Here is a 21,739-nt window from a genome sequence, read left to right on the forward strand (position 1 = left end):
GCCTTGAAACATGACATGGTGATGTACCAAGCCAAGACACTGCAATGTCAGGAGTCTTTAGGCTCTAGAGAAAGAATGCCCAGCAAACTCTCTTTGGTGCATTTTAATAGGCTTATACATCACCCTTCCTCCCTGCCCACTTATTTCTCCAGCATAATCTTGCTTCTTTGCCCATTCATCATTGCTGTGTAACATTTAACACCAAAATGTGTAATATCTGACCTGAGAGTGTCTGCCTTGTTCATATCTGGAAACATAAACTGTCTTCCTTCTTCAGTTTCAGTTTCCCCTGTGCTTGTCATGACTCTGAGTTATGGCTGATTTTCACCTTTTAGGACTTTGGCATATTGTCTTATAAGGAAGAAGCTGAACCAACGTACAGTAGGTTTATTGTCCACCACGACACACTAATATAACCCAACTCTAGGTCATGGATATTGGAACCTATCCTGGTAGAATTTGGCACCAACCCTGGATAGTGTGCTAGTCCAACACAAGGCTCAGTCACAAATACACCCATATTCACACTGGGTCAATGCAGAATAACCTAATACACTAATGTTTATGATGAAGGAAGAAACCCAGAGTCTTCTTCTTCCTGTTGATTCTTTCCCATTTCTATGTGGGGTTAATGTGCTTGATCAACCTTCTTGAAGCAGCTCAATCCTGCACCTCCTCACCAGTTAAGCCCTTTTCCTTTAGATCTTCCTTTACTTTTATCCAGCCATCTCCGCCATGGCCTCCCTCACTTTCTCATCCCCTGTACTTCCATTCCCAATAACACTTTTACCTACATATTCATTGTCTCTCCTCAACACATGTCCATACAACGTCAGTCTATTTTCCTGTGCTTCCTTAGATATCTCACCCACTTTTGTTGTACTTGTGAAAGTCTCATTTCTTATTCTGTCCTTTTTTGTAACTCCACACATCCACCTCAACATTTTCATATCTGCCACATCTAACTCCTTCTCTTGCGCTCACTTCACTGCCCAGGTCTCAGCTCCATACATCATTGCTGGTCTTACTACTGTCTTAAAAACATTACCTTAAACTTTTGCATTAATTCTTAATTCCGGAGTATCTAGAAGAAAATACACACTAATACTGGGGGGACGAAGAGTCCACACTAACAGTGACATTGTGCAGGGTCCAAGTGCAAGGAAGCTAGATTTGTGAGGTAGTAGCAGTAATAACAGCATTATCAAAGAAGGAAAAAAAATGAATACATGCAACAGCTACTGAGTAGAATTATCTAATGTTTATTTATTTATTTATGGTTAAATCATGCAATTTATGTTTATTATTTTACCTTTGGCTTTTTGTTCCATAGAGATATGGTTATGAAGGATGGATCCAGTTGCACCATCACTGCAAAGTAAGACATTCTGCTTTTCAGCTTTCAGTTGAGACTCTGTTCGTCAAACTCTATCAGTGCTTCCTTTCAAGTCACACTTAAAAAATGCCCTTTACTCATTAAAATTAAATTGGCTATGCTTGCAACTTATTTTCTAATGGATGCTTGAACAAATTGTACCAATCCAGTACAAGTCCAATAATCAAAAATAACACATTCAACATGGCATTGTGGAACTCACCATAAAAAAAACACAATGTCAATATTAATTAAAAAAAAATCACAAACTAAATAAAAAATTGTAACAAATCCCATCAACCTTCTAGACTCATGCCAGAAACAAGGCCACACCAAACTAAAATCCCTAATTAAACTTTGGCTTTCCACAGTGTTCAAAAACAAAGATTTTGCAGGTCTTCCCTTAGATTTCTCAAAGTTTAGATAGCTTACCAAATGTTCTACCATCTTTTACAGTGGCAATGTGATTGTTCTGCCAAACATGGAATATGGAAGTCCACTAGGTACTAGAGTACAAGGACCAGGAGATTAAACTATTAGCCAAAAATAATATAGGATCAAAACCATTCAAACCAACTAACAAAGAATACCAAGAGCTACAAAATAGCACAGACCATGAAAACAAAACGGCGACACTGGGTTTCTCAAAACATAACAACAATAAAGGTAAAAAAAAGTTCCAATCAAAACGTCTAATGCAAACAATAATAATGTTTAATTCCTAAATGTTATGAACTTCTGCAAAAATATATTTGAAAACAATTTTAAAAATTGTTAAACAAAGTTATGGTTACAGTGATAATGTCAGCACATTTGACCAGCAGCAAATGTAGCTGCCACAAATAGTGGTGAGAAATAATGCACAGAATGGCAACACCCACAAGGAAATGGCAAACAAAATATTGATACAAAACATCACCAGCATAACAATAAAAATTAACAACATTAATCCAAAGGATTAAATTCAATTAATCAATACAAATATTAAAAGCTTCCACACAGAACAGCATTAGGATGTGGGTAAATGAACCAGCCGGCCTGCCTAGAAGTAAGGGATCTGAAACCATTGTAGGGAAGCTTGGATTAGATCAAGGTGTTTAGTGTCTTGTCGTATTTTACTCTGGTTTCTCTATAAATACTCTTTTTAATTGTTACCCATTAATATTTCACAAATAAATCCCTTTTGTTTTCATTGGAATTGTTCTGCATATGGGGCTGCTATCTATCACCTAACTCCATTGTTGGCTATCTGAGCTCATCTCAAAAGTAACAATTGCAAACCATGTACTCTAGAAAGTGAGATGATGGGACAGGTAATGATCGGTTTACTACCCTTGTTAATGTCCCCAGGCCAGAAGAGGGCACTTAGGGTTAGACTCTCTTGACTATTGGAGAGGACAAACAATCTGGCACTCCCCAGTTACATTCCGTGGTATGGGGAGCTTACAAGTTCTGCTGGTGCACCTGAGGAACTCCCCTTAGCAGCATCAATTTCCTTACAATATTCCTGAAAGTCTATTAAATATTATTAAGTGTAACAAACTTATCATAAATTTTCCTATCTTTACAAAGGGAAGCCACACACATCACAAGTGAAAAATGTGAGATCAAACTAAAATTACCCCTTGTGAAACATGCATACTCTATACAGAAGGCCTGCCTACCCAGATATAACCATGTGCTCTGAGGAAGCGAATCACGTTAATGACAAACCTAAAAGAGCTCCAAGGATTCAAAAGATGTTGAATGAATTAAGAAATGTTAAATTAACTCAAGAAGAGTAGTTTTTACTTACTAAGACCCCATGTCAGCATCCTGAGGACAACACTCTAATATGTCCATTAAACTTTTAAAAGCCTTATGCTCTCTTAATATCACTGGGACACGACTGCTGAATTGCCTGCTATTACTAGCATCCCTGTTTTTTTTTGTTTTTTTTTTTTAAAGGGAGAAGCCAAAATGATGAGAGATGGAAAAGTGTTCCGTGTAATTCAGGAAAACTGCTGGGATCCAGAGGTGCGAATTCGGGACATGAACAGAACAGGTGTGGGGAGAAGGGACACTTCACTTCTATTTTTACCAGATGATGTGACTTTTATACTTAGTTGAAGTCTATTGTGCTCCTATATTAAGGGTTTCCTGAATTCATTATAAATCATAAAAAGCAAAGCATAAGATATGGAAAAAATAAAGCTACCTGTCTAACACACACACACACACACACCTTATTAAAACACTAAATGAACTACTGGGTGGTTAAAAAGGAAACTAATAAGAATTGGTCCATTTACTACTTACGTTTTAGTTCACGCAAGAAGGATCAAAGACACTGTAAGATATTAGCATGTTAACATGTTCAACAAAGACAGATGGGAGCATAGCAACTTCACAGCATTACCTAACACAAAATTCGTACACAGTCCAATTCAGTGTTGCTGAGGCCTGGAGCCTATTCTAGCAGTACTAGGCATAAGGTAAGAAGTAACTCTGGAAGGGTAACCAGCCCATCTCAGCACAGAGTTATGCACACCCAGTCACAGCCAGAGAAACCACTGCATAAAGGTGTAAACCAAATGTTTGAGTCCGGATTGGAAAATTAACTTCAATGAAGCCCAAAGCAAAGGTAATAACCATTTGATTGATTCTATCATTCATCTTAGTTAAGGAAATTGCCAAAATCAAAGTCAGAAGGAGAGCCAAGTTCAAAACAACCGAAATTCAGAAATTCAGTTGAGAGTGCAAGTCTTTTAGTAGTTATTCACAATCTCGGATACAGAGATATGAGTGACAGGGTTAGGGTTAACATTAGGGTTATACATTGCTAATGTAATTCAGTACAGCATTCTGGGTCAACCAGACATTGCCTTTTAATTATGGTTACCCAAAATGGTGGATCCTACTGAGCAAAATGGTGTAATGGAATAAAAACAAAATTGGGAAAATGGTAAATGGTAAAAAATAATTCTGGCATTGGTAAAACAAAATTCTTCAAGAAAAAAATTAAACTTTGGGCTATTTTATAACTTTTATGTTTTGAACTTCAAGGATTCAGTTTTTTATGTGCAGAAAATTGTGTTAAACTCAGGAAATTTTCAGAAAGAAGTGAATTCATAACATAAGCATGTCTTGGGAATGTAACAGGAAAACCAGAGGGCCCAATGTAAAAACGCACACAAGCATGAAAAATATATGGAAATGGAGAGTGCTTTAGCTGGGATTCAAACCAAGGACCCTGGAAATGTGAGCCAGCTGCATTAATCTCTACATCATCATACCATGCTAATAGAATTGTGCAGTAAATATTATTTTACTTCATTGTACTTTAATATTCTTGTAGGACCCAGGAAGATTTCATTTTGTTGATGCAAACCCAGAAGACTGTGTTGAGCCCCAGCACTAAATCAGGGGGCTACTTCACTTTTGCCATGTCCACCACATTTGTACATTTTGAGGCAGTAGATAAAAACACCTATAACAGAGATAGTTTAGATTTTACTTTTTTTTAAAAAAGTAACTTCATTTTTATTCTGTGGCAATAACTCTATCTGCAGCTTAGCTGATTGATCTAGTCTGTTCCATCTATAGGCAGCTTCTTAAATTCCATTAACCCTGAACAGCATAAAATCTCTAAGGACAAAAAGTGGGTGGTTTTCTTAGAGTGTGTAAAAAGGTAACTAAAACTCTTAATGAATTGTGAAAAACACACACATTACTTTGTGATTTCATCCATCCATTATCCAACCCGCTATATCCTAACTAAAGGGTCATGGGGGTGTGCTGGAGCCAACACAGGGCGCAAGGCAGGAAACAACCCCCGGGGAGGGCGCACACATACACACACTAGGGACAATTTAGAATTGCCAATGCACCTAACCTTTATGACTTTGGACGGAAACCGGAGCACCCGAAGGAAACCCACGCAGAACATGCAAACTCCACGCAGGGAGGACCCGCAAAGGGAACCCGGGTCACCTATAGCTGCGAGGCAGCAGCGCTACCCACTGCGCCACCGTGTCATCCTATTTTGTGATTTCAGCATAATAATAATGATATTGAACTGTTAAACAGGCCCGGTTCTGCTGGTCGTGCAAAGGGTGCATTCACGAAGGCGGCCGAACATAGAGGGGCTCGTCTTCTCCCGTCGAATGTCGGTAACTTGCTTCAAAGAAAAACTGGCAAGTCACAACACGTGAATTGTGACAGCTCAAGTACGCAGCACATCAATCAAAAGTTTGTGTAGTGTTAAACGGAATTTTACTGATGAATTCATTAAACCTGTCGCCGATTCGTTAAATGCGTAAGTCAAGTTTTCTTCTACCTACGATGAAATTTTCTTTAATTTTTTGACATTAAGGAAATTGCGAAAAATATTTAATTTTAAATACACTGGTTTAGAAAACGAGTTAAGGTATTATTGGGTGAGGGGTCGGCTGAAATTAAATGGCACGATGGTGGCTTCGCCTCTAGAACCGGGCCTGCTGTTAAATATTACCTTCACTTACCACTAAAGTTCTGACAACCATTAGTTTTGGAGAAACTCTCATATAAAGGCTTCTTGATCATTAGAAACAAGCAAATCCAAAGTAAAACCTAATAGACACCCTCAGTGACTTAACTGATTCTGCTTGATATATCAGCATAAGTAAACTATTACAATACATATAAACTTCAGTTCTGATTTTAAAACTGTTTGCTATAATGGCATTTAAAATGAATGAGTGGAGCAATAAAGAAGAAATCCTGCATATTTGTGACTATCAGCTACTGCATTAAATTTCCACTAGAGGGTGCTGGTTCAATAAAATTGTACTTGTCAGTTTAATTATTTGAGCCGCACTTACCTCACGTCTTTAATTAAAGAATGTTATAAAAAGGTTTACCAAAATTATCAGTTCATAAAGTTATTACCATCACAGTATACCTGCAGAATACTAGGCAAGTCTGCATGGAATACTTGAGCTTTATCTCTCCCTAATTCCTTATTTTTTAAAAATATCTGCTTAGTGGCCTTTTTACAGATGCTCCATATTTTTTATCTATCTATCTATCTATCTATCTATCTATCTATCTATCTATCTATCTATCTATCTATCTATCTATCTATCTATCTATCTATCTGTAGTGCCTTTCATATCTATCTATCTATCTATCTATCTATCTATCTATCTATCTATCTATCTATCTATCTATCTATCTATCTATCTATCTATCTTAAAACTTGACTAACTACATTTCAGTGAAAGATTTCTGTTAGACCTAATAGAGACTTTAAATTGGCTAAAATGAGGGAGTGTGGATGTATCAGTGAATGTTCTCTATGATGGACTGATATCCTTAAAAAAAATATTCAGACCCCTTCTCTTTCTGCACACTATGTAGTGCTGTAGATTTCATTTTAAATGGCTAAATATGCTATTTTGGCCATCAGTCTACACTCAATTAACCATCGTGTAAAGGTAAAACATTCAGAAAAGTTTGCATATTTATTAAAAATCAAAAACTGAAATGTAACTCCAATGTCATATAAGTATTCAAATACATAATTCAGTACTTTGTAAAAGCACCATTGGCAACAATTAACATCTCTGAAGTCTTCTTGGGTAAGTCTCTTTAATCTTTGCACACTTCCATTTGGGTGATTGATTTATCCCATTCTTCCAGGCAGTTCCTCTCAAACTCCATTAGATTGAATAGGGACATTCTTCAAAATTTCACCTTCATGTCTCTCCACAGATGTTCTATGGGGCTTAAATCTGGCCTTTGGCTGGTCCAGTCAATGACATTCTGAGAGCTGCCTTGGCTGTATTCTTCTGGTCATTGTCATGATGAAAGGTAAACCAATGCCCCAATCTGAGGTCACATGCACTATGGAGTAGGGTTTCTTCAAGGACTTCTCTGTATCTGGATGGTATTCATCCTTCCCTCAATTCTAACCAGTCTCCCTTTCCCTGCCATTGAAAAGCACAACCGATAGGGTGATGTTGCCACCACCATTGTTCACTGTATGGATGGTAAAAGGAAGGAGATGAGCAGTTCTTGGTCTTTGTCAGACCTAGTGCTTGGAGTTCTGCCCCAAGTGTTCATTTTTTGACTCATCAGACCAAGAAATCGTAATCCTCATGCTGTCACAGTCCTTTAAACTGTCATGTGCCTTTTAATTAATAGTGGCTTACATCTAACCACTCTAACATAAACACCTTATTGATGAAGTGCTACTGAGATGGTCGTCCGTCCATATTGTGCCCAGGTTTTTCCGTCCTAGCAGAGGACTTCTGAAGCTCTGTTAGATTGCCTGTTGGGTTTTTGGTCAGCTTCCTGACCAAGGCCCTCCTTGCCTGTTTACTCAGTTTGGCCAGAGAGCCAACACTAGGAAGAGACCTGGTTCTTCAAGACTTCCTCCATTTCACAGCTGTTGAGGTCACTGTGCTCCTGGGAACACTCAAAGCTTTAAAATTCATTTTATACCCTTGCATTGAACTATGCCTCACCACAATTTGATCAAGGAGGTCTGCAGAGGGTTCCTTGGACTTAATGTCTTGGTTGTTGTATACACAAGTGTGTGCCTTTCTAAATTATGTCCAATCAATTCAGCTTGCCAGAAGTGGATTCCAATCAAGTTTTAGACACATCTTAAGGGGAATTACAGCAAACAGGATTCACATAACCAAAATTTGTGAAGGGTCTGAATACTTATTTAAATAAGAGTTTTTCAGTTTTTAAATTTTAACAAATTTTCAAACCTTTCTGAAAACATATTTTCTCTTTGTCATTAAGGGTTATTGAGTGTAGATTGATGGGAAAAAATGGCAGATTTGTATGTTTAAAAAAATCTATAACACAATAAAATGTGCAGAAATTTTTTCACTCTATTTTGTACTTGTGACAAAAATGACCCTATAAACCTGTAATGTTTTAAAGCCACAACTCGTTTCAGGAGTCATTTATGGTCCTTTCAGGTAACTGTGACCCTAATTATACTGAGATAATCGATTTTTTTAATTAAAGGACTTGGGGGGAAAAAGTGCAGTCAAAAATCAAGTTTGATAACCCAAAATACAAACTAATCTGATATCAAACCCAAAACACTATTCCAAAATCAAAATTCCTGATATCAAAATCATATGTTCTACTCTAAAACCGTCACAGAAATAATTTGCGAACAAACACTATATTTATATCCAGTTTTGCATAATCCATAATTGTACGTATTGACCTTTAACCGTCAGTCCGGTGATGTCATATACAGTGAACTCCTGGACCATCCCGGGTCATGTGGCTACTTTGCAAAAAAGAACAATATGGCAGCTATAGGAAAAAAGCTACACTTCACAAAACAACATTTAAATAGGAGGTGATAAAAATAAGAGTTGTTTTCCAACACTTACTTTGAATCCCCAAAGGTCTTGTGCAGGCACAGTACAATAATCACATCTTCCACATGCCCAGAGCATGTTCTGCAACAGAGTGTATGGTGGTCAACCTCTCCTCAGTTATGGTTAGGAGATTCAACACAGAAGTTGCCAGGTATTCATGAAAAAAATACCCACTGCCTTTTAGTAGCCAGCCACCAGCAAATGCATCACCTCTTCTCATCTGACACACTCTAGAGTTTGAATAGATATAGGCATCATGTGTTCTACCAGGCCGCATGAACACAAAAAAGAGTGCCTGAATGTCAACTGCATATCAACTGCACGTTTTGCACCAAGAACTCTTTTTCGACAGGCGTGGAGAGGATGTGAATAGAGATGAGCATTCCATCTATTGCACCAATAATGCCAGGTATGTCTGCAATGGCATGAAAACCAATGTTAGTGTAATGCAAGGCATTGTATTATATTATTTGCCTATATTATTATTTACCTATGTGACTGAAGCCTTTATCCAAGGTATTGCACATTTGACATACAATTGATTACATTTCTTTTGTTTTTTTACAATTGGAGCAGAGGCAGGTGAAGTGACTTGCTTATGGGCACACAGTGTCAGTAACGGGATTTGAGCCCACAACCTCAGGGTTTGTTGCATTTATGGTGCAATAGTATTCTGTTCACCACATGCATAGATCTGGACACCTCAGCATAGCTGAAGCCATGCGCATCACTGACAGTCTGTAGGAATCCAACCATGGCAAAGAAACGCAGAGCCATCAGAAGCTGCCCAGTGGGACTGAGTTGTTCCTCTTTCCAATTTGTCTTGCACCAGACCAATGAGGGTTATTACTTCACCCCTCGGCATCTTAAATTTCTCCAATAGTTGTTGATTACTTAGATAGTCTAAAGAGGTTCATCATGTCCTACCACAACAGATCATTTACACCAGCAACTCGGGTTCTTGGACAGCACTGTCTCAAACAGTGTCTCAGTTTGAGTTGGACATTTCTCTGGATAACTGCCATTCTCATGCTGGTTCTAAGAGGCAATTCAACTTCCAACTTTAAAGGATGTGACTGATTAGTTATTAAGTACTCAAATAGTCTACGGTTAATAAAGCTACAAAGATCTCCCTTGATGCTTATCTATAGCCCACATTATAATTTCATGTTTATATTGCAACATCAGCCTATTATTATTATCATTACTGTTATTTATATTAATATTGTTGTTATTGTTATTACATTATCCAAATAAGAGTGTTAGTATGCTTTTTTGTAAAATGCTTAATGTGACCTCCATCTCGCAGTGGCATTATCTTTATTACTTTTATGGTTAAAAAGGGTTTTAAAAAAATACCTAAAATTAAGGAATGACCATAATTTTAGATAACAAAGTACTTAGCAGTATGATGCTTTCGGGAAATCACCCCGATTACAAGCTGTTTGCTTAAGTTGGTGTTTCTTTTTCTGAGGTGACCTGGACCTTCTACTGGGGCTACCTAAATGGAGACACCTTCAAGCATTTATAGAATGAGACCTTGGTTAAAGAATCAAAGATTCCTTTTATAACCATTTTTAAAAATGAAACAATAAAACACACAGATTCTTGTTTCTCTGCTATCCATTATCGTAGCACAATATTTCTAATATAGGGCTGTGTGTAGGCAGAGTCCATCCTTGCAGCACCATTGCACTGTGTCTGGCCAGTATGCCACCTTATCATTAAAGGAGACCAAATGAGAGTCAACAATTCATCCAACAAATGTCTTTTGGATGAGAGAGGAAATGAGAGAGTGAAAACAAAAATCTACACAGACAGCAGTATATCATGCAAACTCTACATGAACAGTGACCAGATTAGAAACTAAATCTAGGACTTTGCATAATCCCATATTCATGCTATAGTTAAATATATTGAGTTTTAAAAGCATCAGTGGTTCAAGTGAGTCAATAAAGTTATAAATGCTGAAGCAGTCTTTTCTCGAGTGCCAGTATTTATTCTCTTAAATACTTGATGACATTGACCTTTAATACCAGTACCTGGCTAAAGAGGGATGTCTTGTGAACTCCATCAAGCTACTTGTGCAACCTGTCGCAAATCACATAAAGTTCATTTTCCATGACACCTCACACACACCACAGTCGTTTCAGAACTAGAGACACTGGCATCAGGTTCTTCTGAAATCACACTTCACTTACACTGTTACCTGTCATTTAACACAACAGGATGACTAAAATCAATTCAAAATTAAGCACATTGTATTTAGTAAACATTGGTATCCATTATGCAAAAGCTCAGATACAGTACAATGGGACTATAAATTAACAAAGAAGAGGAGATCACTCATGTTATCTGCCACATAAAGTCAGCTAGTATATCTATCTTGTAGCAATATTTCATTTTATTGATCTCAAATAAAGATGTGATGTGAAGTTTTAAACTGGCAATTGTCCATATACTGGATTGAGAGGATCACATTAGAAAAACACCTAGATAGCAACAAACACAAGGGCTGGAATAAGTCCTTCATTTGGTCCATGACCACAAATGACTCCTAATCGGTCTTCCAAACCTCTCTACCTAATGTTCGATCAATTAAAGGACAAAGGTCACTGTGCTGAAACTTCCAGTATTCAAATAAATAATTTGTCAAATATGTTTCTTTCCAGGTGTCACAGTGCAGGCTCTTTCTACCGTCCCTGTCATGTTCAGCTACTGGGTAAGCTTGAACCTTTTACAAAACATAAGACTGCTAGGATACATCAGTTTTTGAAATTTGTGTTGACGGTCAGTTTTTTATAAATTCTGTCTTTGTAACTGTCTCTGTCTTTTTCCCATCAAACACATTAAATATTAAAGAGTTGTAATCTTCACTTTTGGTTACACGTTTGCTTGTGAGTATTTACTTGATTTGCTATTAAGTGCGGTGTTTTTCCCTTTTTAAGATACTTCTACTGCGGTGGGCTGGCACCCTGCCCGGGGTTTGTTTCCTGCCTTGCGCCCTGTGTTGGCTGGGATTGGCTCTATCAGACCCCCGTGTCCCTGTAGTTAGGATATAGCGGGTTGGATAATGGATGGATGGATGAAAGATACTTCTAAGTTTTAGTTCTTGTTTAGTTTTTAATTCTTTTTTAATTTTTTTTTATTTAGTTTCTAGCTTTAAGTTTTATTTAATTTTTCATTCTGTTTTTTAAATTTTATTTGCTTTTAGTTTTTATTTACCAATTAACTTTTAGATTTTTTTAAATTTTATTAGTTTTGTTTTACCCACCAAAAATGTTAACACAGACACTGTTCTGCAAGTTTTCTTTCCAGCTGTCAAATTGTATAACATTCGTCTTGCATACAAGTCAACTTGCTTTATGAATACATGAAACGTACAGTTTTACTATTTTTGACAAACCAAATACAGTATGATAATGTGACAGTTCAAACCTCCAGTGTAATCAGGAAATGCAAGAACCAAATGACTTATATGTTCTGTTGTCACTTGAGACTTTACCCTGCAAGAAAGTTTAATGAAAATGGTTTTTCAAATAAAAAAAAAATTTGATTATCAATTGCACGGTTCCCTTTGCAAGCAGTAAGATAACCACGCACAGGTACTCTTTTATGTTGTGTTTATTTTTTATATTTGTTGTGTAAGTGCCAATCAATCAATCAATTAACATTTATTTATATAGCACATATTCATACAAAAAAATGTAGCTCAAAGTGCTTTACAAAATGAATAGAAAAATAGAAGACACAATAAAAGATAAACATAAGTCAACATTAATTAACATAGAATAAGAGTAAGGTCCGATGACCAGGGTGGACAGAAAAACAAAAAAAAACTCCAAAGGCTGGAGAAAAAAATAAAATCTGTAGGGGTTCCAGACCAAGAGACCGCCCAGTCCCCTCTGGGCAATCTACCTAACATAAGTCAAACAGTCCTCTTTGTATTTAGGGTTTTCATGGAAGGACCTGATGATGATGGTCACGTAGACTTCTGGCTTTCAGTCCATCAATGTTGGTGCATCATGATGCTTTGAGTAGGTGGTGGTGGTGGCGCAGGCCGCCACTACAAAGAAACCGGAAAAAGAAACAGAAGAGAGAGTAGGGGTCAGTATGGATTTTGGAGCCACTGTGAATAATTATTATGAAGAATTGAACATACAGAGTATCAGTATTAAGTTAAAGTGAAGTTATAAAAAGGCCATGTTAAAGTAATGTGTTTTCAGCAGTGTTTTAAAGTGCTCTACTGTACTGTATCCAAAGAGGAAGGATAGGCATCCCGGCTGAAACAGAGGATGATTTCTTTTACAGATCAGAGATCATAGTGGAAGGAGAACAGGAGCTGAGATTTGACCAGGCCAGAACACCTTTACTTTATCATCCAGGCATGGAAAGAAAGATGATGAATGCAGTGGGTGAATGTGAGTGCAGGAAGAAGTTCATTCCCCTAAATGGCAGGTGGAAGCATTCCTTCTGGCTGAACCCAGTTGAGACACTAGTAGGGTGGCATGGCACTTGGAGTTCAGAAGTACTACCCTGTTGGGGTCTTTGGAGCCACCAGAGAGGACTAACCCGTTTCCACCTGACCAGAAGTACTCGGGATGACTAATCCCGGGATACCAGTACAGTTTAAAAGAAACCCACAACCTTGTCTCAAAGAGTCAGAGTTGGGAGGCAGCAGGCTACATTCATCAGGAGGAAAGATAGAGGAATTAAATCTGTGCATGCTTGTGTGTTTGGCTGGTATTTAATTAGAAAAGTGTTAGTGGTAATTATAACCCCTTTATTTGAACCCAGAATGTGTTGGGTAACATTGTGTCTGTGGTTTGGGACTCAGTAGTGCCCTCTTGTGGTTACAGTTGATACTGACTACATTTTCTACCCATTTCCAAACTCTGAAAGCGTATTTTTCTCAGGTAATTCATTAGATATTTTTGAAATATCATTGAAATCACTGCTTGAACTTTGTTAATGACAATAATAATAGAATTACAGATAATGGTTTTGCCATGTATATAGTGCATTTCTACACATTTACATCACATATTATTAATCTGCTATTGCAACATCTCAGATAATTTATTCCTTCCTGAGTATCTCATCTGTATTGGTATGTTTGCATGACTGAGCCTCACAAAGAACTGGCACACCGTACAGCCACCTGGTAGATCCATGTGACCTTAACATGTGCAGATGTCATTTACTCCACAACTCAGGTAGGATTAAGCAAATTCTGGCAAGTTAGAGTGCTTAAAGGAATACTTACTCTAAAAATTATGTTTATGTTATTTGCCCCATGTGTTTTGTAGTGATGAATGAGAAAAAATTTCAATCTCATGTTTTGTATGGAAAACAGAAATAAAAAAAAATGATGATAGAATTGCAGTCTATGGTGACCAACACTCTACAACAGCAAAAAATATTTAAAAAAATGTCATGTTACTCATGTCGCATAATCCATGCATCAGTGGAAAACACCAACCTGATGAGATTCAGTCATTTTTAAAAGAATTCCAGCTGTGCATGATAGCTCAGCACTCAGTCTTCCTGTACAACAACCTTTTTCCTCAGGGTTGGGGCTTCTTCTTGAAAGACCGAATCACAATAATCATTTTGTGCCATGTGTTTGGTTTTGTTTTGATTTATTTCTATATTTACGTGAGAATTCGCACAAGCTAGTAAAAAAACATATCCATACCACAAGGAAAACAGTTCCAGGAATATCTGATAAATTGTTATTTCCAGATCCCTTTTGTTGCGGCGTCAAACATTCACAGGAAATGCGGAAGGTGTGGATCAATACTTGACCACTGCCTTAGATTGAAAAATAGACATATTTGGTAAGTTTTTAAGCTTTTCCCCTGTGCCTCATACCCTCCGTTGTAAAGCACCAGTCAGGCAAGACATTTTTTTAAACTTATAGAAAGCACTTAACTTTAAAACAAAATTTACACAACAAATACATGAGTGCATGTTTGTGAAGAAATGTGTGTTTGTGGATCACACTGGTCTTTTTGATATGAGCCTACTGATGTAGCTGGGTGTGAACTAACAGGAACTTCTTTCTTTGCGAAACTTTAAATTGTCTTGCATCACCCTACCTGATAAGATGGGTGTTTAGGGACAGGGCTTCAATCTCCAATCCCTAATCTCCAGACTGGGATGCTAGCAGTGTGTCAATCGCTCAATATAGTATGCAGTAAATCCCCTTCATAAGGATTTAATTAACTCACCAAAACTCTAGTAGAATACTGTTTACCTAAAGCACTAAGGGTTGACATAGTTTAAAAGAAAATATTTCAGACATGACAGCATTGTAGAAAAGATGTTATGCATAGAAATGCCACATTGACTCGTTGTGCCACATGAGCAGGGCCAGCCCCACCATTACAGATCATATGGAGGGTAAACATTAATTTCCAGTACAGGCCTTGTACAATTAAAAGAGCACTGCTGTTAATTCGCTTGAAACACACTTATTAAGGGCATGAGAGCTTTAAAGGAGAGTGGCATCTTTCCATATTGGGATTTGAACCCTGATCATAAACAACATTTAGCCATTGCTTCACTAGAGAGTGTAGCTGAAAGATGGTGTTCTTCTTTTGTGGTCTTTAATTCATGATTACTCTCACAAACACCAGGGGCCTCATGTATAACAATGTGTGTAGAATTCACCCTGGTGTACAGACAAAAACAGAAATGTGTGTATGTACAAAAAAATTAAGATGCATAAAACTGTGTAAGCAAAGTTTCATGCACTTCCCCTTTGTAAATCCCAATCAAACTGAATTTCAAAGCACATGCACGCGCTTACAGCTACACCCCAACTATTCCCAGAATTTCTCATATTTGAATATACAAATCAATTTAAATAGCCCCATCCATTCAGTGTTTTGTTAAAAGACAATAATAAAAGAATGTGTAAAAAGGAATTTCAAAGAAGAAGTGGTCAGATGTCAAAGTCATTCTGAAAAGGCGAGTGTCTGAGTGTCATATGGAAGCGTATTAGGGTCACAGAGAAAAAAAAATTAGGGACACGGTGAAGAAAAAAAATGTCTATGTCGAGATTAAAGTCAAATTGTTGACTTTGATCTCAAAATGTTGTCTTTAATCCCGTAGTTTATTTTGTCATTAAAGTAGAACGTCGTAAGTGTCATCTTAAAATCGTTGTTTAATTTGCTAAAGTTTTTTAAATCCCATCATGTTAAATGCTCCAAATTCTAAGTGTTCCTCAACAAATTTGTTAATCGCTACATACTTGTTAAACGGGCTTTCTCTTATGCTGACAGGAGCGCATAGGCAGTGATCGCCACAAGGAATACATTACATTCATGATATTGCAGCTCTCTGAACATTTTAGAACACTAAGATGTGTACTTGATATTATTTTCATGAAGAAATGCATTAAAACATGTATTAAACGTGTGGTGACACAATGATAGCAATGAGCTGGCGCCCCCTCCAGGGATTGTTCCTGCTCCCCTCAAGATGCCTGCTGTGATGCACACAACCCTGGATGGAAGAATTTACTGTAACAGTACTGTGTCTGTCAACTGTACCAACCCCCAATTCCTGTCTGTTTTCTTTCTTCATGTAACCAATCGCCACACAATAAGTATCCGTAATAAATGTAAAATCAGCCGTTAGTTTAAAACACAGATTCTTCAAAACATTTAAGGAACACTGAAAAAACATTGCTATGCATGTTTAATTATTTCATCCATCCATCCATCCATCTAGGGTCGCGCCAGTCCTAGCAAGCACACAGCATGAGCCAGGAGCAACTCCGGGTGGGGTGCCAGCTCATTGCGACCACTGCAGTGTGTTTAATTATTAACAGTATTCATTATTTAAATGTAGTTAACAATTTATCTGCAAAATGTAATATACATACTTTAATACAGTTCATGATAAAAATTATATCAAGTATACATCCTAGTATTCTAATAGGACACAGCTCCAAGAGGATTGCTCTTGGAAGTCTAAATTGACTGTTACTGTTCTTCTTTTCTTATGGAATCATTTCATGCTCTTGGATTTCTTTTTGGCCCATCTGTAAAACACTGTGGCAAAATAAAATATTTTTTTTTCCCGCATTAGTTGATTTCTCATTTTCCATATAGCATTTGTAATAAACTTTATCCTTAGCCAGAGTTTATCTTTTCCTCTTTCCTTTACAATTTTGCAAACCTTACCATATACTTGACCTGAAAATTGCTCCCAGAGTACTGCACAATGGCTGACCTGGCACTATGACTCCCAAAGGTGATGCAAAAAGACAATTTTTCCTCTGAGATTAATACAGTGTACCAGATACCAGAAAAAAAATATATATATACAGTATATATATATGTGTGTGTGTGTGCGCGTGTGTGTGTGTGCGTGTGTATGTGTGTGTCCAAGCCACACCCCTCAGTTTGTTGGGAAGTTTTTGGAAGCTGTCAATTTTCATCCTTTTCCTGTTTCTGCTCATGGGAGTCTTTTATCCAAATGGCTTCTTCATTTGCTTCTATGATTTTCTTTAATAACCTGCAGTTGTTCCAAACATGCATATCTTCTGCCTTTAAAGGTACTTGCTTCCATACTTCCTATACTTTCCTAAAATGTTTGGGAGTTACAAATAATGTAAGTTTATTATTTAGGGGATTGTATATGTTGTATTTCCTAAGAACATTTCCTAATTTTCATTTCAACATATCTGCTACTTTTCCTTGTCTGATTTGCAGTAAAATCAACATTTTCAGCTGCATGTTTTACTTTCAATAGTGCTCTTATAGCTGGTAAGCCTTTGCCTCCTTTTCCTTTTTTTCTTTATTACGATTATTCTATGTAATCTCCCATAGAATGAGCCCCAAAAGAAATAAAACAGGAGTCTTTCAGTTTCTTTAAAGGCTGTAATTCTGGGTAAGGAGATTCTAGCCAAATATAAATGATTTGATAATATAATTGGTTTTATCAATAAAACTTTGCCTTCATGGCTTACGACCTGTATTTTCCACAACCCTGTTAACTATTTAATATTTCTTTTCAGGGTCTCACAATCTTGTCTAATGCCAGCTTACTTCCAAAGTTAAACCCTAATATTTTATTTTTTTCTTTTTAAATAAGGGCTTAAATAGGGGCTCCAATGCTTTCTATTTCTCAATTTGCTTTCCTATATACCATGGCTTAATGGATATTTTTAGTAGGTGGTATTGACTAAGAATGTTCTCTTGGCCTTACTACCTTTCAACCTGAATTAATTTTAATCTAACTATAAGATGCAGCTTATAAAACAAAATTCCCAAAAGCTCCTATCTCTCACCTTAAAAAATATACACACTTGTTAGTTTATCTGAGCTTAAACACAGATGCTCTTATAGATAAGTTGTTTTTAGCATTAGCATATCATTCCCAGAATTCTTTACTCTGTTTGCATGCCTCCCAGAATTCAACACTACTCAAACACCTTGTTGTTCCTGTCAGTTTGTATAGCTGCTTGTTCAAAAGAGGAATAGATCTAAAGACCCCCTTTTTTTAAACTGGTCTCAACCACAGGCCATAATGACCTCCAAATCATTACCTCTCTTGCTAGGTCTTAAACTCTTGTAAACTCTGTATTATGTAGGAAATCAGCCTCTACTTGTTTTCATTCACTAACTTGGGGTTCTCCCTTGACAACATTATGCCCTATGTGTCTTTTAGTCCTGTGCCAGTATTTTGCTTCTCTTAAACATCTTCTAAACTCCACATAATTAAAATGAATGCTAGGTTTTTCCATCGTTTACTCACTTAAATCTTTTATAAATAATCATAATATAAAACACACACAGTAAATGTTATAGTTTTATTTAAAAAACTGAAAAACTTTTTTGATTCCCATTAAATTGGTCTAAATACTGTTTTGCAGAATGACATGAATCCCTTGGACTATCTCAGTAATCAACAATTAATACAGACCCAGTGGTGAAATAATGACCCTCATTGGTCTGGTATTGGAGCAACTGAGAAGAAGCACACACTGAACTTTTGCCCTCAGTTGCACTAGAAACTTGTAGCAGCTCCCTATTTCCAATGCACCCAGTGGATTGCTGCAGACAGTTGGTGTTGTACATGGCCTCAGCAAGACTGTGGTGTCCAAATCTGTGCATGCAGTGACCACCATACTATTGTACCATGCTTGTAACTACATTCAATTTCCAGAAGGAGGGCATGCCTTGAATCACACTAAAATTGGTTTTAATGCCATTGCAGGCATACCTGGCATTGTAGGTATGGTGAACGGAATGACCATCCCTATTTATACTCCCAGTCTCTAGACTCCCATCCATACCTGTTGAAATGAGTTCTCGACACTAAATGTCCAGATGATAGGACTCTTTACAGACATGACCAAGTGGCCTGGAAGTATATTTGATGCTTATATCTGGGTCAACTCAGGACTGAGTGAGTTGCATGTGATGGTGCATTTGAATGGTGGTTGGTTACTGGAAGATGGTGGGTGTTCTATTCATGAATACCTGGAAACTCCACTGTTGAAAGGCATAACACTGCATATGAAAAGCACACACACTAGCGTGCACTCTGGGCACATGAAAGATGCAATTCTGGTGCCTGTACAAGTCCCATTAAGGGGTGGGGCTCTATGATTTTCCCTTGAAGGATGCTGTGCTGTTATTGTTATGTGATTGATGCAGCTCAGCATAGCAGTATATGCTGGTATGCCACTTCCACAAGAGCAAGATGAAATTGAGGAGGCAGAGGAAGACTGCACTTAAGTGGTGGGAGGGAAGACAGAGGGACTTAATGTTTTAATATTTAAAGTGCACAAAATAATACACAAAGCGTCTGAAAGTACAAAATGAGAAACAAAGGACAGGAATAATATAAAAATGACAAAAAACTAAAGAAACCTTCAAGATTGTACCTGGTTGGTCAGATGCATGTATGTCTAAAAAAAGAGTGCAGATAAACTGTTGACACAGCCACAGCATAGATTTGTTTAATGGATCAAGAACTTTATGTGACACCACCATATTTAGTTAATTTCAATTTGAATGAACAACTCACCTTCTGTGGGTAATATATAGGAACTGAAATGGGGATTCTGTTGAATAGTGCCTTTGCCAGTGCAGGCTATTTGGTCAATATGTCTCGCTTTGACCTCATGAGCAGAATTGACTCCTGATATTGCGTTTATACCTCTGCTGCTGCACCTCTTCCTTCTTCATCAGGAGCTGTTCTCTCCCAAGCTGAAGCATCTCCTTCTCCAAAGCAATCAACTCCTGACTGTACTCGAATAAAATTCAATGTTTGCAGGTGCAGCCCTCTGACTGGCCCTGGAGTAAGGAGAAGGGTGTACTGGAGAGACAGATTGGGGTAAGGCAGATGGAGATCCACACATCTACACCTCCAGATATTTCCTCAGTCACAATGTGCCCTGCTATACTCAGGCCCTGGTCTTCCTCTAGGGTGAGGGGAAATGCCTGTCACTACTTTTGAATGTGTGTCTTCTCACCTCAGCACCCATTCTGGACCAAACACTGGAAGAGTCATGCCATTTCTTCCTGACTCCAAGGAAAAGTAGGGTAATCCAATTAAATGTCATGAATAATAAAATAAATAAATAAATAGGATACTAAAAAAAAGTCTGCAGGCCTACTGCATAATTAAAATCATCTACAGGTCAAAGCAAGCTTTGGGCTGAAAGCATAAACAGATGGTGCTGGTATTAGAGCTTCAATCCAATAGCTCTAATAGTTTTGATTTTAATTGAATCAGAATCTGAAGCAAGGGTACAGATAAAGGTACAGATTCTGGGGAAAAAAACAAAACACAGTGTTAATGAAAGTGATAAACAGCAAAACAAAGTGTAAAGAAGTTTTACGCAGAGAAGAGCGGCCACAAGCATCTGTCAGTGCACCTTCTGCATCATCACAAATGATACACATACACAACTCGTCAGTTTGACCCACCAGCACTGTTTAGGTTGGAGTCTTTAACCATACACAAGGATCACATGAATTGTGATATTGTGACGTTGTAATATTGCACATTCATAATTTTATCCAGTGTATGCTATTGCCAGCCAATCAGAGACTAAAGACTGTTTTAAGCAGCAGTCTGCTTATATCATTCTCTAATGTCTGGATTACCAAGTTATGATATCATTCTTGTTTATGAAGCAGTCTGTAAATTGTATTTAAGTCTCCTCAGTTCACCAGTTTATGAGAGAACTAATATCATGCAGAATGCAACTCAGAGTGGAGGATATTCTTTTAGTGGAACAACACTGTGTATTTGAAGTATTTAAAATTAACTTGTTAGTCATAATACAACAATCGTAATCAGCAGAACTTTAAAAATCCATCCATCCATCCATATTCAAAACCTCCGATTTAGGATTGTGAGAGCCAACTCTTTGCAAGACACTGCTTGAAAGTTTAGCCTGAAAAATATTAAGTAGACTTAGCCTGCTGATAATATTTGACATGGAAATGTTTTCCAGAACAATATATTTACTGAAGCACTTTGCATTTTCTTGAGGCAATTTCTTTCCTCCTGCCAGGCAAAACCACAAGACACACTGGACCTGTGTCACTTTTTAAATGATGATCTGTATGCCACAGTGAAGAAACATCCAAAAAGATTTGTGGCATTAGGAACTTTACCAATGCAAGCACCAGAATTGGCAGTGCAGGAAATGAAACGCTGTGTAAAAGAACTTGGGTTCCCTGGAGTTCAGATTGGTTCTCATATCAACAATTGGGATCTGAATGCCCCTGAACTCTATCCAGTTTTTGCTGTAAGCATGGAATTTTTTTATTTTTGTGATTGTCATATGATTCTTATAAGTTTCAGATGTATTTGAACCACGTTAACAGCTAAGAGTTGTTTAATAAAACTGGTAATTTCTTCTTTTTTATGAAAAATATTTTTTATTGTTTAATTTCATAATTAGACATTAGTACTAGGTTGTTGTACCGTGTTAACCATTATGAATGTAGAGAAA

General features: G+C 37.3%; 1 protein-coding gene across 2 annotated transcripts in view; it reads left to right on the plus strand.

Annotated features, from left to right (window-relative positions):
- acmsd (aminocarboxymuconate semialdehyde decarboxylase) overlaps positions 1–21,739 on the plus strand; it is a 42,613-nt gene that overhangs the window by 14,748 nt on the left and 6,126 nt on the right. The window contains exons 2-5 of one of the 2 annotated variants that reach the window (XM_039757307.1): positions 1,334–1,378; positions 3,323–3,419; positions 11,421–11,470; positions 21,296–21,532. In XM_039757307.1, the coding sequence (XP_039613241.1) occupies positions 1,334–1,378; positions 3,323–3,419; positions 11,421–11,470; positions 21,296–21,532 (429 nt within the window). The remainder of the gene's footprint in view (positions 1–1,333; positions 1,379–3,322; positions 3,420–11,420; positions 11,471–21,295; positions 21,533–21,739) is intronic. The other variant, XM_039757308.1, reaches the window with a different exon arrangement.

The sequence above is a fragment of the Polypterus senegalus genome, chromosome 6, assembly GCF_016835505.1.
Source record: "Polypterus senegalus isolate Bchr_013 chromosome 6, ASM1683550v1, whole genome shotgun sequence".
Lineage (NCBI taxonomy): Eukaryota > Metazoa > Chordata > Cladistia > Polypteriformes > Polypteridae > Polypterus > Polypterus senegalus.